The sequence below is a fragment of the Mastomys coucha genome, unplaced genomic scaffold (assembly GCF_008632895.1).
Source record: "Mastomys coucha isolate ucsf_1 unplaced genomic scaffold, UCSF_Mcou_1 pScaffold23, whole genome shotgun sequence".
NCBI classification, from domain to species: domain Eukaryota; kingdom Metazoa; phylum Chordata; class Mammalia; order Rodentia; family Muridae; genus Mastomys; species Mastomys coucha.
The window spans coordinates 49,671,846-49,689,939 of record NW_022196906.1 but is presented as its reverse complement, the minus strand read 5'-3'; the positions used below and the strand labels follow the sequence as shown (position 1 = coordinate 49,689,939).

Sequence of the window (18,094 nt, the reverse complement as noted above, 5' to 3'; positions counted from 1 at the left end):
AGCAAGCATTGGATCCTTCCAGTCTCTCTGGGCTGTTGCCCTGAGCAGACCTTGGGCAAGTTCTGCAGCTAGTCCCATAACACCCAGAGGAAGCTCCATTCCCAGGTGCTCTGACACTCTCAGGATCAGAGGTGAGGAGGACACAACATCTGTCCTGACACTGGTACCAGGCACACAGGAACTCTACCTGTTTAGCCACCACACTGGTTCAATGTTTACTTCTGATTCAGCTTAAACTGCAGATAATTTGTACATCAGCAGGCTCCTGACTCCTGTTGAGTCTTTTTTTTTATTAGATGTTTTCTTTATTTTTGTTCATTTGTTTGTTTGTTTGTTTTGTATTTAGTAGAGTTTAAAATCTTGGCTCTTACTGTGGTACAAGCCCAAAATAAGAACAATTTTTAGACATTTGATTTCATTGTAATAAGGCTGTATTTCAATGACCCTCACATCACCAAAGGATTTTACCTTCATCGTAGCTAAGCTGAGAGTTGACAGTTCTGCTACACCAAGGAATGAATTATAGGCACGATTTTTGGATACAGACTTCTTGCTATGGTCAAAACTATTTGACTTAAGTGAGTGAATTTATTCTCAGCCCACAGAGAACAGGTTACATTCATTTAAGAAATGGTGTGTGTATTAAGATGGTCTATCAATAAAGTCATTCACCAACTGTTTCAATGAACAATGGTTCTGCTTGGAGGGTGGCACAGACATTAGGTGAGGGTAAGAATCTGGTTCATTAACTGTGATAATTTGGAAAAGCATTCATCTCAGAGAAAGAGTAACTTCTTCAAACTTGATATAAGAGCTACAAATGTCGAGCAAAGCATTCAGTCTCACTCTTTGTTGTTCTCTTTCCTACAAGCCACCTCCCAAGTTAATTGTTTATGTCTCCCTTGGGTATATAAATACTTATAAATATATAAGCTGTTCTGAAAACCATAGTATAGTGTAAAAACATGAAATAAACAATACTACTAATAGAGAGGCTGAGATAGGAGAAGCAAGATTTCAAGACCCTTAAGTTGAACACAGCAAGACACTGTCACAAACAAGCTGAAAGTGTATATAGATTGTACAATAGTAAACCTATTTCTCCAATTACCAAATTAGAGAGACAATCAACAAATTGTCATTGGATGACAATCAACAAATTTCTAATTCCTCATATTTTTGGATTTCAATTGATTAGGATATGTTGGTAATATTAATTTTCATATTAAGAAATTAAGAAATCACATCCTGTTCTGTGGGGATGTTTAGGTCCTTGGACAGAGCATATGTAATAAGGCTTGCATCATGCCCCTGCCTCTGCTACTTGAGAAGCTCACATGACCTGCTTTAAGTTGTAGTTCTTACATTGTACATGAGAGTTGTACCTTCCCTACCAACACTGAGAAGACTTCACATGAGGTAATAGATTCCATGAGAAGAGTTCAAGGAGTATGGGGATGCATCATAATTTGTGGCTGTGTTCTGAGCAGTACCTGAAACAATATCTTTGAGGCATAAATGCTGACTAGGGTTATCAGTAAAACTCTACTTCAATGCAACTACCAAACTAAAACCAGTAAAATGATCCCTTCAGACTAGAAATTCACTAGCCAGCCCTCCCAATTCTGACATAGTTAGTGATATCTTCTGAAGGTTTGGGGGCAAGATAATGAGATAACCATAGATTGTTAGTGCCTCTCTCCCTTCTACATTCCAGCTTGAAGGGATGACAACTGATAAAGCCTATTAATGTTAAGTGCTTTGGAAGGATATGGTTGCATGGTGTTGGGTTAGCATGGACACTTCTGATGAGAGCTATTCAGATGATAGCATATGAAGGAAAGACATTGAGCAGAGCCTTACAACTTCCCAGAGAAAAAGCCAAGCCTCATGAAAAAAGGCAGAAACTGACCCACTTGGAATGGCACCAAGGAACATTAGGGTTTGTCTCTGCTATAGCTAGAACCCCTGTCTATCACATCTCCAAAACTTCCATCTTCTCAAAGCCAGTAAAGGAAAATTAAGAATTCTTTCCAAGCATAGTGACAAAGGGGCCCTCTGCAGCTTACTATCTCTGAGTGTGAGGAAATCAAATGTATAGTTTAAGCTTAGGCCTAGACACCTTGTGCCAGAGTAAATAAGGAAGGGCCCCATCAAGCACACTGGCAATGAGGTAAGGAGGGGTGTTTCCTCAGAGAGCAATCTTTGTTGTTTCTTCCTTGAAACCAAGGATGCAGTGATGAGTGAGTACTTGGCAGCAGTATTTGCTTTCACTTCATGCTCTTGGTCTTTACATGCTTCATGTGCCTTACTTCAGGAATGAGACAGATTTAGCAAAATCTTGCTGGATCACTGTGGACTTTAAAAATTCATTTACCACTGAACTGCCTCTTCTGTTTGATTAGTAAACACCTCAGTGACTGAATCTGATTGTTTGGGGACGTGGCCTCCACAATCTATCCGCTAATACTGTTTTAATCAAGAACAGTGCCTACAAAAGCAGCTGAAGCATCTCCCCTCCGTGTATGCTGTAGGTTTTTAAGGTCTGTTTTCCTTGTAGCCTCTTCCCCTGAGAAGAATCCCTCTGAGGAACCAGAGAGGAAAACTACAGTGTTTGGATCTCCGAGTCCACAAAGCTCTTACTGACTCTATGCAGTTTGTCCAGATGTAGGCGCTAGAGGCAGTGGAGTATCCTGGGCTGCCAAGTGAGGAGAGTGAGTGAGTGCCTCAGCACCAACTGCATGTGCTCAGTTACCATTCCTGCACAGGCTGATCTCCCAGGGGAAGGGAAGGAAACCCCAGTGCACTTAGTGAGGAGGGCTACATTTGTTCCTGGAGGTCCTAGTTACCTTATTATACAACTCAGAGGGTTTGCTTTTAATGGTCTGCTTGTTGTCTTCCATTTAACCTATAAAAATCCTAACATCCTTTAAGTAGATTTTTCTCAAAGAGTTGTATTTTCTTTCTCAGGTCCTCCAGCATATTTGACAATAATCACCAGGATCCCACAGGGCTGATAGCTGCTCTTCAGGCCACAGACTTGGCTGGAGTTCTGCACATGCTCTACTGTATCCTCTTCCACGGCACCATCTCAGATGCCGGCACTAGTCCCAAGGAGAGTTACACCCAGAACACCATCCAAGTAGCCATTCAGAGTTTACGTTTCTTCAACAGCTTTGCAGTTCTTGATTTGTCTGCTTTTCAGGTACTAAAATCTTGGTTCAGGTTGGTGTTAAAGCCAACAAAAAGTTAGTGTGTGTGTGTGTGTTTTCTTGCATGTGCATGTAGAGGCTAGAGGTGGATGCTGGATATTCTCTTTTTTTTATTTGTTTTTCTGTTTTTTCGAGACAGGGTTTCTCTGTGTAGCCTTGGCTGTCCTGGAACTCACTCTGTAGACCAGGCTGGCCTCAAACTTAGAAATCTGCCTGTCTCTCCCTCCCAAGTGCTGGGATTAAAGGCTTGTGCCACCACTGCCTGGCGAGTATTCTCTTCTATTGCTCTCCATCTCTCACACACACACATACACACACACACACACACACACACACACACACACACACACACCAGCCAGGGTCTTGCTATGTAGTCTTGGCTGGGACTCCTACAAAGACCAGTTGCCTCACACAGAGCTCTACCTGCCTCTGCCTCTGGAGTACTGGGATTAAAGATGTGTGCCACAATACCTGGCTCACTGAACCTGAAACTCATCATTTATGGTCGATTTGCTGGAAGGCAAGCCCCCTGGATGTGCCTGTCTCCCACTCTGTCAGCACTAGGGTTAAGGCACTCATTGGCATGCCAGGCTTCTTATACCGGTTCTGGAAAGCTAAGATTAGGTCCTCATTCCTGCACACCAATTACTTTTTTCACTGAGATATCTCCCCAGCACCCAAAATTCACCTTTTTAAAAACTTTTTTTAAGATTTGTTTATTTCCATTTATATGTTTTCCCTTCATCTGTGTCTTTCTACCACATGTGTGCTTGGTGCCAGAAGAAGCCAGAAGAGGGTGTCAGATCCCCTCTGGAATTGGAGGTGTAGATAGTTGTTAGCCACCATATGGGTGCAAGGAATTAAACCTGGGTCCTCTAGAAGTACAACTAGTATTTCCAACTGCTGAGCCATCTCTCCAGTTTCCAAAAGTTAATTGTTTAATATGTACATAATGGGAAGTTCTTCTCTGGAATTTGAGATCCCAGATTACAATAAGTAGAATTATAAAGTCTATATACCATTCTTTAAGCTGTTTTATAGAGTAATGTGGTTTCTGGTCACACTGAATGTTAAATGTGCTTTCTCATTTATTCTCATAGCTGTTATGAAAACTTTTATTGTACCCATTTTACAGATGGAGACACTAGCAAATAAATAATTTGCCTAAGGTCCTATTTAGCTGAAGCAAAACTAGTTACCCATGACACTCCAGTCCTTAAATTTAACCTATGCCACACTGCCACTTATAAATCTTCTGTCTTAAATTCTTTAAATAAAGATATTATCATCCTATTAACATTTAAATATTAACAAAATTAATGGTTTCTTAAAGAAATAGAACCAAAATTTCTTAATTATTTTGATTGATATAACTCTAAGGATGATTTAACTGATTTGTGTCCAAAGTAAAGTGCATTTATATCTAACTGTACAAACCCCTATAATTTAAGTTTTTATAGCTAAAGAAAGAAAATGGCTTTTTGCTATAATACCACAGTGTCAGCTTAAAAACAGACTTTTTTCAAGTAGGAAATTTAATTTTCAAAAACACTGAACCTGTTATAGAGCAAGCCCCAAGGAATAGACTTTCCCTGTCCATTTATTAACTGTTGAATGATTTCATTAAAAAAGGAACAAACTTGGCAGATGATGAACCCATAATTTAGATGGATTACTTACTAAGAGGAAAGGGGGCTTTAGAGCTGTATTGTGCGAAGATAGTGGTCTCTACTATCCTCAGATGAAACATTTCTGTTGTGAAACTGATGACACATGTTCCATTAATTAATGGCTTCCTAGGATTCTGTTCAGAAAGGAAGTTAGTGAGTGGTATCATTGGATTTTGTATTTTTCAACTTTGTAGAGTTACTTTATCCATCACAAGAACAGAAGTCCCTCCTGTTGGAAGGATTTATGTGTCTCTGTCTCCAAAGCAGCTGAGTAGCCTTGGCCATTCTCTGCAGGCTGCACAGTCAGAGTAGTTCACAGGCACACCTAATGAGAGATGTCTGATCCAGAAAATATCAATGAGGCTTACTTCTGGTTGCATATGACATTTATTTGTTTATCAGAGGACTTCAGAATATAAAGTGCAGTAGTCTTCCCATCAAATAAAGTGATTTCCTTGTTACCATAGATTATGAAAAGTACATACCTAAACTAGTTATTTTTATTCATTTAAAAGCAAAGACTTAATAGAGTAAGTAATGGTAGTGTGACCTGTTTTATTGTGACCTCAGACTCTGTGCATTCAGAAATCCTGTAGGGTCTTCCTATCTGAAGAGGATGGCTCGGCTCTATTGCATGATGACAAGACTTCAGCCAAGAGACTCACAAAGCCTAAGGAAAAGGGAGGGTAATTGTGCCTTGTAAAAGTAGGAACTGAAATTATCCAGAGGCTCCTTCATTTATGGTTGATGCCTGGGATACTTCTAAGACTATGTCTGTGTAGGACTATGAGCCCGAGCACCTGTATACAGCCTATCTGTATAACTCAGGCTTCTCAAATGATTGTAATGTCAGAGTTCTGAGGGGGACGGTCCTAAGAGGGAGCTTCTGGAAAGCAAGAATTGTAAAAGAACCAGACAGCAGCTGCATGGCTTTTTATGATCTAGTTTCAGAAGTCATATACCTGTATATACTTTAGTACTTGGAAACTGAGGCAAATTGAGGACACCCTGTATCACACTGTTAGGCCCTGTCTCAAAAATAATGATAAGGGAACTCAAATTAAAATTAAGTTAAAATTGCAGGCTGCTCCTACAGAGGACTCAAGCTTAGTTCACAGCACCCACATGAAGTTGACAGCCACATCCAAGTTCAGTTCCAGGAGATCACATGGCCTCTTCTGACCTCTGTAGGCACCAGGCATGTATTTGATACACATATATACATGCATTGCAAGTACTTGTTTATACACGTAAATTAATATATCTTTTTAAAAATAACAATAATAATTTTTAAAGCCCAACATGGTTAGAAAGAAGGAAGTGGGGGAGGGGGAAGAAAGGAAGGAAGAGGAGGAAACAAGAAGATAGGAGTTCAAGACCTCAGTTACATAATGAGCTAGGGGCTAGCAAAGACTACATGAGACCTTGTCTCAAACAACAACAACAACAACAACAACAACAACAAAATACACACACACATACCCACATACACACACATATCCGCATACACACACACACTCTCTCTCTCTCTCTCTCTCTCTCTCTCTCTCACACACACACACACACACACACACACACACGCACACATACATACGTACGTACATACATATGTACATACTAGTTGAATCACTCATAAACCTCCCAGATTGAAAAACAGACATAGATATTTGTGAAATATCTGACGGCATTTATGAGCTGCACCGCTGTTTAACAAGCTCTATGACACATCTGTCACACAGATACCACTGATGTTCAAATATGCAATATTCAAATGAATATACAGGTTTATACTGTATGAGTGAGTTTGGGAAGAAAATACTATTTTCATGATAGATATGATCAGAAAAACTCATGTTCTAGCTCATAGAAACAACCCCATGTCAAGGTAAGATTTCATGAGGGATGGGAAAAGAGATTTCTAGTGGAGTGAAGGAGAGTTGGCATCTCAGCGTGGACCTGCCTTGAGAAAATGCAGAGGTGACTATAAAAACCTAGAAGGATCTAAAGAACAAAACTGCGCTGAAGCAGGAGACCTAAGAATGAGACAAGGTGACATGAGCATGTTGATTTCCCCCTCACACCTCCAGGTATCACAGGAATTCAAAGTGCCACAGACTCCTGCTCATCAGACCCCTGAGCTTGGAATTGGACTGAGCCCACTAAACAGTCCCACCACCATAACGTGTATGGCCTTGGACAAGCCATCTGAGCATTTAAGATCCAGTACCCTCACCTAAAGCAAATTAGAAACATCTACGTCACAAAACAGAAGATTAAATAAGATTACATAATGGTGTTGTGCTGGTTAGCATGTACTAGGCTCCAGATACAAGAACTGACACCCTCTAGTCTCTGAGTCCTGGCCCACCCTTGGCAGCCCACTTGCTGGGCATTTCTGTGGATGCTATTACTGAGTTCCTTTCTGTATGGCTTGTGAAGTTGAAGCCTCTGCTCCGTGTCCTGGGAGATGAATCAGAAAGTGCCGAGTGTAGCATTCATGTTTTTCTCCTTTTCTTCAGAGCCACATATCTGTGTGCTTGTTTTGTGTGAAAATTTATCATGTGATAACAACAAAAGAGTTACCCATTAGAACATTTTCATCGTGTACCAATAAGGCTGTTAAAATATCTTCCCCTCAGCAAAGAATGTAAATTCACAGTGAAGTCATATTGGTACAAGTGGCCTGGAGGTCAATGATACTGTATATTGCATTTGCCATGACAGTTTTTAACAATTGAAGGTGGTCTCAAGAAACAAATCAATGTACTGACTTGGCAATTAATTCTGGCTAGAAAGGAAATATAGTTTCCTTGAAAAATTGGTTTGATTTTTATATTCAAACATACATGCCCCTTGACCTGCTCTTATCAGGAAAGGTTAAACAGAGGGCACTAGGTCACAGCATGCTGGACGAGACTAATTAAATAAGGGCTGAACTGAGAAGGTGTCAAGACTTGATTTAAAGGAGCAAAGCCCTCCTGAAGTGTCTGGGGCTTGAAAAATACTTGGGGTGGGGGCGGTCTTGGGGCCATAGAATGTGACAGAAGACAGTCTTAAAGTCAGCAGTCAGAGCACTATAGCAGTGTCCACCTGCAGTGCTGCTTCACTCAACTTAGACAGTGAAGTAATTGAAATGTCCAAGCTAGTCATCTGACCTGCTTTCAAACCCAACAAGACCTCAAATAAAGAGATGAGTTTAAAACAGTGTGTTCCCACAGGCCGGCAGCAGTGCTTCATTCCAGTGTGGGCTGCAAGTATATTCTGTGGGCTTTGCCTCTCCCCTTTGCCCTCCTGTCGCTCTGTCTGCTTGACATGTTTATTAAATAGAAGCTTCAGGCTGCACAAGCAGACTCAGATTCTCCTCCCAAGTCGCCCACCACTGACAGCCTATAGCCTGTCTGGAGGAAAAAAATCCCAGAAGCCTCATAGCTGAAGGGCTCCCTAGTTTGGGGAAAGATTTTTTTTGTTTTGGTTTGGTTTTTTGCATTCTTTTGGTAGCCTTTGTTTTAGAGCACTATTTATTTGAATAATAATTCTTATTTAGATTTATTTTCTGTTTGAACATAAATAATTAGAAGTGGGTATTTATCTCTATGTATAAAGGTGGGAAACACAGCCCAGTGATGGAGTATCTTTTGGTTATGTACAAGGCCCTGGGTACAATCCCCAAAGACTACAAAACACTAAAGTGTCTTTACTATGTACAAGAAAGTAGCTTATCCTTCAGAAAAAAAGTGTTAGAAAAAATAGCTTACACAGTACATTCACAGATGAAATTTAATGTTTATGCTTATACATGTTTTCTAATAAGAATTCTTGTCTAATAAGAAAACTTAAGTTATTAGGCATGGAATGAATACCTGCTTTGGTGGAGTGTGTGTTGAATACATGTGTTGTGGGCATTTGTTCTGCTCTAGTTTCTGTTCTTCAGGTTAAATATTACATTGATTCTGATAATTTATTAGATTGAGAACCCCTGGACTAATTGCTGCCCAGAGTATAATAGTCTGGTGCATGATATTTTTATAGATTTTTTGTCTCATATTGCTTCATTTGGGCCTTTTTTTTCCTTATTGGTCTTTTGTTTGTATATTTTGGTTCCCATTTAGGGGGTTATATGTGCTTCTTGTTTGTTTTTGTTTTTAAAAGAAGGAAAGTACCCGGGGACATGGGTAGGAAAATTCTAGGAAAGTTTGGAAGGGGTAAAATAATAAAGTATATGAAAAAATCCAATAAAAATTAATATAAAAACTTAAAAAATAAAATAAATTAAGCTCCAGGTTTATGAAAATTTGACATCTAGGCTATTTGAAAGTAAGAGCCTCTATAACTTGTACCATTAGTCCCTTTTCTTCATTTTTTTAGGAACAGGAATTCTGTTATTAAATGTATGCTACTTTTAAGTGTTGGAAGGAGGGAGAGAAGGAAGGAAGAGAAGAAAAAGGAAGAAAGGAAAGGAGTACACATAACAGTGTGCAGAGCCTGCACGTGCTGTATGATGTACAGAGCCCCAACTCTCCCTGGGCTGGGAGTTCTAACTGCTCCTTGTCTGTCAGTCTGTTGTAGGAGCAGAGGGCTTATCCCTTGCATTCCGGCACATGGCTAGCTCCTTGCTGGGCCACTGCAGCCAAGTCTCCTGTGAAAGCCTCCTCCATGAGGTCATCGTCTGTGTGGGCTACTTCACTGTCAACCACCCAGATAACCAGGTAAGAGCCTCTGGAAGGCACCTCAGATTACTCCCAGCACTGAGGGTGTGAGGTATTGGAGTGAGAAAAGACAGGCTAGCCTGCTGGAACCCATCTGTCCTGTATGAAGGCCTTTAACCAGGCTCCCAGAATATGTTGCTGGCTTTATCTCTAAAAGGATATTTGATCTACAGCAGATAGCACAAGGACCTCCTCTTAAAGCTATGAAGGTAAGATATTTTAGTAAAATATTTTTAAAGTACATAGGATCATCCTTTTCCTCCTGTATGGTCAGCTTCCACTCCCCTACTATATGAATACCAATACTCTTGTTCTGATAGGGAAGCATCTGCACTCTTGGCTCAGATCACTTAGCAAACATAGAAATCTGTCCTTGGCCTTGCTCTGTCTGGGTGTTCAGAGGCTTCCAGATAGTTTGGGGCAGAAGCTAAGAAGGCAAGGCTCTGGTATCTCCTGCTTTAGAGACAGACATAATTCTGTTCATGGCTACTTTATTTGGTTTCTGAGTAGAACTTCTGTGAATGCATTCTCCTGCCTTATGAAGATGGAGTGTTTGTTATGAATTGAAGATGATAATTAGGCACCTTCTTTCTTTTTTACTTTATTTTTTAAATAAATCATGGTACAACTAAAACATCAAACTAATTCTTAACTACCTCATTTATATAGTTTTACCTAGACAGAAAGTTGATTGTATAGATTATAGCTGAGAAAAATATCTAAACATTCCACTAATTTTTACTCTAAGCTCACTGGTTTTTAGTTTAAGCAAATCTAAAATAAATGTGACTATTAGATTTTTCAGGCTAGAGCACACTAGAGGAAGACAGGAGAAGAGATGAGTATGCTGTCATAGCCAAGTACAAGGCAAGAAGTTATTCACCGAGAGCTGCCAGTACATGTCTAATGAGGAGGAAGGGATGAGAGAGAACAAGACAGGCCCAGAAGACCAGAATCACAGACATGTAGGTTCACAGAAGCATTCAGCCCTTAGTAAACATGGGGGCAGAGTGGGCCTTTGGTGTGTTCTCTATAGGAAGGGTAAGGAATGGACAGCCCATTAAAAAAAAAAAATTCTTGTGGTTAAAATATAGAAGACCTAGGTAATTAGAAGAATAATACATATCATTTTTTTTCCTATTCCCAAACCCTGTTGCCAGGAGGCAGTTATTTGTTGCCTCCCACTGTGGAAATAACTCAGGAAAGTCCTTCCCTTGAAAACAGCCAGGTTTTTGTCCTAAGGGCCAGGCCCATAATGATAAAATTCTTAATAACTACTCCGGAAATGATTGGTGAGGGGACTCTCCTGTGTGGATTTCTTTCCTTTGTGTGTATCAGTCTACTGAATGATTTTTATCTCACTTTAAAGTTTCTTCTTGTGGTTATGACCACAAAGTACTCCCTATTTATTATGAAAAAGACATGGCAAATATAAAGAATAAAATGGAAGCCCCGTTGTTTCTGATCTCAGAATTTGAAATGGTCACTAACAGTTTTCCTTCTAGTCGTCTTAATGAACAGTTTTATGTAGTTGAAGTCATATTGTACATGTATTCATGTCCTGCTTTCTACACTTCATTTTATACCAGAATATCATTTTTAATGGCTTTACTGTGTGTGGACATTCATAGTTTACCTAACAGTTTCCTGTTTTATATGTAAGTGGTTGTTGCTATGTATCATGACCCTGTGCTGCAGGTTTTTATATGTAAGTGGTTGTTGCTATGTATCATGACCCTGTGCTGCAGGTTTCATTCTTGTGGTACATTTCATGCTGCTATGCTTTGAAACTTTTTGCATAAAACAACTCTATTATGATAACTTTATGGAATTCTGACTTCTATGGGGTTTCTGAATTTTTCTACTGATGCTAGCTCACACAGTCGTCCTCCATTTTAGCAGCCCATAGTTTAGTTGATCTCACCAGAGTGAACAGAGACTGGAGCAGGGGAACATATATTTGAAGGAATAAGGAAAAAGCAGCTGAAATGGGTAGAGAGAACATAGAGTGGAAGAGGGGAAGGGTTAGGCAGGGAGAGAAGTGGAAGAGGAAGAGGTGGGGATAGGAGCCACTGCCCCATCAAGCTTGAGCTGGAAGAAGAAAAGGATGCAGTAAGTTTTGGGGATCACTGTTGAGAGATGATGTCACTCATAGGACAAAATTAGAAGAGTGAAAAACGCCAGACCTTGTGTCTTGATACCTTGCCTCCAGCAAGGGCAAGGTGCTAAACTGATCATCTGTTGAATCAGTGAACCCAGTTCAACTCTGAGACAGTTGTTGAAATGCAACACAACTTTATGAGGAGAAAACAAAAGAAATTAAAAACTGATAGAAAACATTGTAAGAAGATTCTAAAACAAAGAGATTTGTAGCATTGTAATTTCTAAGCATCACCTTGTCCTGTGGAGAGCTTAGTGCTCTTGTACCCAGGTGCTGTCTCTCAACTCGTCAGCACTGCAGTGCAGTCATCAGTACAAGGTTAATTCCTGCCTCAGATGGGTAGGTAGGAAACAGTGTTCTTTTGAGACAGGGTCTCTCTGTGTAGCCCTGGCTGTCCTGGAACTCACTCTGTAGACCAGGCTGACCTCAAACTCAGAAATACACCTGCTTCTGCCTCCCAAATGCTGGGATTAAAGGCATGCGCCACCACTGCCCGGCAGGAAACAGGTTCCTAAGAGGCAAGTTAAGCCTCCTGAAACAAGAAAAGCACTGAGAGACTTAAGTCAGGTGTAACAGGCCCATCTGATGGTGGTCACTTACGTGTATCTTGGACATGTTCCTGCCCTCCAAATGCCCACTAGGGTTTCTAGGCATAATGTGTGTGTCTCACTCTGGGAGACCCATAAAGGGTCTAGGAAGTTATTACTAAGGCCAGTCACAATTTAGCAAGTAGAGGGCCTGGGTTTTAGCTCAGTTCTGCTTCTCCCATACCCGTGTGATCTTAGATGAGTCCTCCCCTTTAGGTTCATGGATCTGTGACTGTTGAAAAGTAGAGTAGTTCTGGAGAGTAGTAACATTTATGCTGTGTGTCTATGTCTGTGTATGTGTATACATATGTGTCAGTATATGTCTGTGTATGTGCTCGTGTGTATTTGTGTGTTGTCATGTGTTATGTGTTTGTGTGTGTGTAATGCTGATAAATTGTAGGGCTAAAATGTTTCAGCTGCTAAATTATATGTTATGTACATTTCACATGATTAAAAAATAAAAAGATTGTACTGAGATATGCCTTGAGCCTGAGACAGTCTGAGACTAGACCCATAAACAGACCAGCATCTAATCTCAGGGGGATTCTACACCTGAATTTGTGGGGTTTAGATCCTCCTTACTCTTCTCCAGATCCTGTCAGCACCAGACAGCTTACTAAGCTGCCTGACCACTTTGTGGCAGCTTGTAATTTAAAGCTCACTATCTCTCGGCTTCTCCAGTATGAACTGGGGAGAAGAACCATTGGCAGACACAGCAGACGTCTCATAGGCAACCTGGGAAGCTCTGTGTGCCATGCCATCACCAGCCACAGTTGTCTGTCTGCTATGTCCCCTAGCCCAAATGGGGATCTGTGCCAGGTTCTGTGGGTTAGGCTACATAGAGAAAAGCATAAGGCAGACAGCCACAAGTCACTGAGGTGACAACTACTTGTATCTAGTGAAACTGGGGATTTTTCTGTTGTTAAAAGGGTGTGTATTTGCTTTCTCTTAAAAAGGAACTTGTTAGTTCCCTTTCCCACAAAACCACAAACTTGCTAAGTGAACATTTGCTAAGGAGATCCAGTAAGAGTAGCTATAAGCTCTTGCCCCAGGTCTATGTCTGTGGAGCTTTTATCCTAGAAGGCCATCTGGGCAGCCCCACCTCACAGGCAGGCTCAGTGGTGGTGCCCCTTCTCACACACCCCTCTTCTCAGGGAATCAGTTCAGCCTGGTGGAAGAAATGGTGATTCTTAGTTCAGGTAAGTTTCATGTTAATTTGCAGGACATGGTTTTCCAACATGTTTCCTGAAAATCTTGCTTCAGCCTAAGTATGTTTGATTAGGTGACTGCTTTGCATAAAGGATTGGCCTTTTTTTTTACTTGCTGCCACTTAGTCAATTAATTAGAAGGGCTGAGCCCCATGATACCACAGATCACTTCAGAAGAGTAAGCCAGATAATAAAATCTAATGCCCTGTCCGTGATGAAACCAATCATCTGTTTCCTATGGGTTTACAGTATCTAATTAAAATGATGTTTTAATCAAAAGCTTCTCTGTATTTTACATTTTCATGACTTTCTAAATTCTTTCCCATTTAATTATTGTAATGAACATAATTAATATGTGCTGTCAGCTCCTCACTTTATTTACATTGTATTGGATAATTAAATTTGGTCTGATAATTAAATTAACTCAAATGAAAGATTATATGACTGCCTGAATATTACTGTCATGGGAATAAGCACCTTTGCATATTCATTTTGATTAGTGAGTGCCTTTCTCATTAGGAAAGGCCTGATAGAGTCCAGGTACCTCAGCTTCAGTCTTAAGATAACTGAAAGCAAAGATCATTTGGTCCCACCTGTCCCACCCAGCCTCTCTATAGTACCAGGAAGAAAGAGCAGAGCCTTATACTTTCTTAATTCAGGACCCCTTTTTGTCTAAGAAATTGTTTCATGACTCAGAGTGGGTAAATACATAAAATAGGTATAGAAATAAAATATTTACTGATAATAAATCATAAAGAAATTTATTTTAAAACAGTCCTTGGGCCGGGCGGTGGTGGCGCACGCCTTTAATCCTAGCACTTGGGAGGCGGAGGCAGGCGGATTTCCGAGTTCGAGGCCAGACTGGTCTACATAGTGAGTACCAGGACAGCCGGGGTTACAGAGAGAAACCCTGTCTCGAAAAAACCAAAAAAAAAAAAAAAAAAAAAAAAAAAAACAGTCCTTGGGCAATAAGTTTACTATTTACTAAAAACTGAAGCAAATGTTACTAATTAGATAGGTGTGCCTATTTATTTTTACATAAATAGTTAAATATTGGCTGAATATTTGATACTGCAGATCATAGAGCATCTTCAGCAGTTTTCAGAGTTGACTGATATTTATAAACATCAGTATTAAGACCATCACTTCATATATATATATATGTATATATATGTATATACATATATATATATATAGCACAAAATGGCAAAAGTATGATTAGTGGGGGTGTGGCTTTCCATAGGGAAGCCACACCAACTAGTTGTTCAATACAAGGCCAACTCTTAAAACATACATTCAAGTGACATTATTCATCAGGTTGTATTTAGGACTATATGTGTATATGCAAATACATATGTATATGTAATAACAGTGAAAAAAGTCATGAATTTGAAGGAGAGGTGGAAAGGGGTTTACAGAAGGGTCTGGAGACAGGAAAGGGAAGGGAAACATGTAATTAAGTGTAATCTCAAAAATAAAATTAATTTTTTAAAAGTATGTTTAGGGGCCTTGAAATTATGGAAAATTCTGTCCTAAGATGAAGACAAATTCATTTCATAGGGTTTTTTTCTTTTATGAAATTCATATTAGCAACTCCAACAGCAGTTTTTAAAATCAGACATTAGAACACAACACAATTCAAAGATGCACTACTTTGATACTTACATGACAATAGGAAAATATTAGAAGTCTTTGTTTTCCATAATTAAACCATTATGTTTCTGAAAGAGCAGAATACTTTGCTTGTACAGTAAAAACACTTTATTTTATATCAAATATAATAGCCTTGAATTGGAGCCAAGGTGTTTTAGGAATGTTTGTTGGTGCTGGGGTATAAAGTATATGCATAGTTAAAAGTGCACATGTTTATATTCAGAGTCACAGGGACAGTGAAGGTACACAGTATAACATGGTGAAGTGCTGCCCAAATCACCCTGGAATCATCATGTTTGACTTTTCATTAATGTTTGATCATTGCATGTTGAAAGCCTTTTCCTGTTGCTATATTTTTCAGTCACCTCAGTCATTTATATGACCTCATAATAAAGTCATGATCCCACAATTGAACAAGCTGGGATATAGATAGTGTAATTGTATGCTCTGCACTGTATTAGAGGCACCTGGATGCTTCTAGGAATTTCAGAACAGGCAGGGAGGCTAGACAGTGGGCTTCTGTGTAATTTTGTGGTGTATCTTTTCCAATCATTTGATGACTTAATTTTTTATTCTTGTTTTTGTTTTAGTTTGGGATTTTTTATTTGTCTGGTTTGATTGGTTAGTTATTATTGTTTTGGCTTAGTTAGTTTGTGTGTTTTTGGTTTTGTTTTGGTTTTTTGTGGGGGCGGGGAGGGGTTGTTGTTAGTGTTTTTTTAAGGCAGGATTTTCCTGTGCATCCCTGACTAACCTGGAACACAGAGATCTATCTGCCTCTGCCTCTAAAGTGCTGGAATCAAAGGCGTGTGTCACCACCGTGGACTTGTTTGTTTGTTTTGAGATAGGATCTCACTGTGTAGATCAGGCTGGTCTCCAAGTCACCAAGACCCTCTCACCTTTAGCTCTTGGATGCTGGGATTAAATGCGTGCACCACCATGCCTGCTAACTGTTTTAATCTGTTGCACTCTTGCCATTATATTTCTTCTATGCAAGTAATTTCTCCATTTTACTCCATCTGCAGAGAAGGAAGACTTGGTTGTCGTTTGCTGCAGTTGCTTAGTAGGGTATTTGTCACTCAGCTACAGCCTCAGACTGTCCTTTGTGGTATTGAATTTTATTTATTTTTTTAATTTATGTGTATGTGTATAAATCAAAGAACAGTTGTGGGAGTCAGTTTTTTCCTTCCACCACGTGAGTTCTGGGAACACAGGCTTGGCAGCCAGCACTTTTACTGGCTGGGCCATCTCACTGCCCTTTCTGGAGTTTCGTCTTATTTTGTTTATATTATATTTGTTTGCAATGTCAGGGCTTGGAATCAGAGCCTCATACATGGTAGGCAAATGCTCTTCTGCTGAGCTCTATATCCCTGGCTTCAGTTGTGTTTTGAGAATGGCAATTTGCCTAGCAGTTTCCCGAATCACAGCCCAGATTTTAGAGTAAGCGTTCAGACCTGGCCTAAGCCCTGCTCAAACATCCTTTTCTTACTCTTTGTCTTTCTCAAAGGCGTATGATCCATCCTGAGTCCCACCTACTTGGTACACTCTACTGACCTCATCTAGTCCATGAAGCAGCAGCTGCTGCTGCATTGGGCTGAGAATGAAGAGCATGTCACTCAGGGCCTTCTTGTCTTCCCAGCATCAGCACCTCTTTCTTGACCTGTCACATGAGCCTTCACCTTTCTACATCTTCTCCCTATGATAGCTATAGCTCCTTTCAGAAGGTGGGAGTACCTCATATCTAAGGAAAAGCCCAAGAATTTTAGTAATCTAACTAACATTTTAGAACCAGGTTATTATCAGTATTACAGTACCAAAAAAAACATGGGACTTGAGGGACAAAACTAGATCATGAAGAGTAATATTTGCCTAAATATGTATGTCAGTGATGTGCCTGCAACTGAAATGAAGAAGGCTGCCAGCCACTAACTCTCGATATGTATAGCAAAATTCACCCCTCCAGAGGATTCAGGCAAAATACCTTTTACTCTCTTCATCATTTATGACTTTTCCTACACAAATTTAGTGCAGTGACATATGCTCACTAGATAGATAGATAGATGGATAGATAGATAGATAGATAGATAGATAGATAGATAGATAGATAGATAGATAGTCAGTTAAGATTGTACTGCGGTGAACAGACCCATGACCATGGCAATTCTTATAAGAACAATATTTATTTGGGGCTAGCTTACAAGTTCAGGGGTTCAGCATGGCAGCATCCAGGCAGGCAAGGTGCAGGAAGAGCTGAGAGTTCTACATCTTCATGTGAAGGCCACTAGGAGAAGACTGACTTTCAGACAGCTAGGATTGAAGGTATTAAAGCCCACAATCACAGTGACACACCTACTCTAACAAGGCCACACCTCCTAATAGAGCCCATATATATACACAGCTGAACTTGGAAGCCAGCTGCAATATATAATTTTTTATGGAGTAAATCAAATTTTTCTGAGTCTATGCCTTTGGTCATGGAGGAACTTTTTAAGTAAAGATACCCAGAAATAGATTGTAAAGATCTAGTCTTTACTCAAGGTCTCCTGAAATAAAGAAACTTTATACTACCATTATTAGTCCCAGAAGGAGCTGTAATGGCTGCACTAGTGTCTTTCTATATCTATGAGGCCCTGACCAAGTCACTGCCCATCTCTGGACTTCGGTTTTCTGTCTATAAAAAGAATCAAGTCTCATAGCATGGATATAATGTAGATAAACTCTCATCTGAAACCTCATAGACAGTTTGTAATCTCCACATTCCTGTTTACATCCTCAGCTCTTAAGTAACAGAGTTGACCACTGAGCTCTGCTTATGGCACTCTACGGCTTCTGTAGCCTACATCTCCAAATTTCCTCCAAAGACCAGTTCCAATGGCTCAGGGATCACTGGTCAGGTAGAC

The 18,094-nt window shown here is 40.0% G+C and overlaps 2 protein-coding genes across 13 annotated transcripts in view; one reads left to right on the top strand and one right to left on the bottom strand.

Annotated features, from left to right (window-relative positions):
• The window catches only part of Isl2 (ISL LIM homeobox 2), a 329,789-nt gene that overhangs the window by 280,819 nt on the left and 30,876 nt on the right, over nt 1-18,094 (bottom strand). The window contains exon 8 of one of the 11 annotated variants that reach the window (XR_004111373.1): nt 16,094-16,213. The exons of the other annotated variants lie outside the window; for them this stretch is intronic. The gene's annotated coding sequence lies outside the window, so the exon portion shown is untranslated. The remainder of the gene's footprint in view (nt 1-16,093; nt 16,214-18,094) is intronic. 11 annotated transcript variants of the gene reach the window in all.
• Scaper (S-phase cyclin A associated protein in the ER) overlaps nt 1-18,094 on the top strand; it is a 498,868-nt gene that overhangs the window by 460,473 nt on the left and 20,301 nt on the right. For both annotated transcript variants that reach the window (XM_031343583.1, XM_031343584.1), the window contains exons 29-30: nt 2,971-3,205; nt 9,439-9,588. In XM_031343583.1, coding sequence (XP_031199443.1) covers nt 2,971-3,205; nt 9,439-9,588 — 385 coding nt within the window. The remainder of the gene's footprint in view (nt 1-2,970; nt 3,206-9,438; nt 9,589-18,094) is intronic.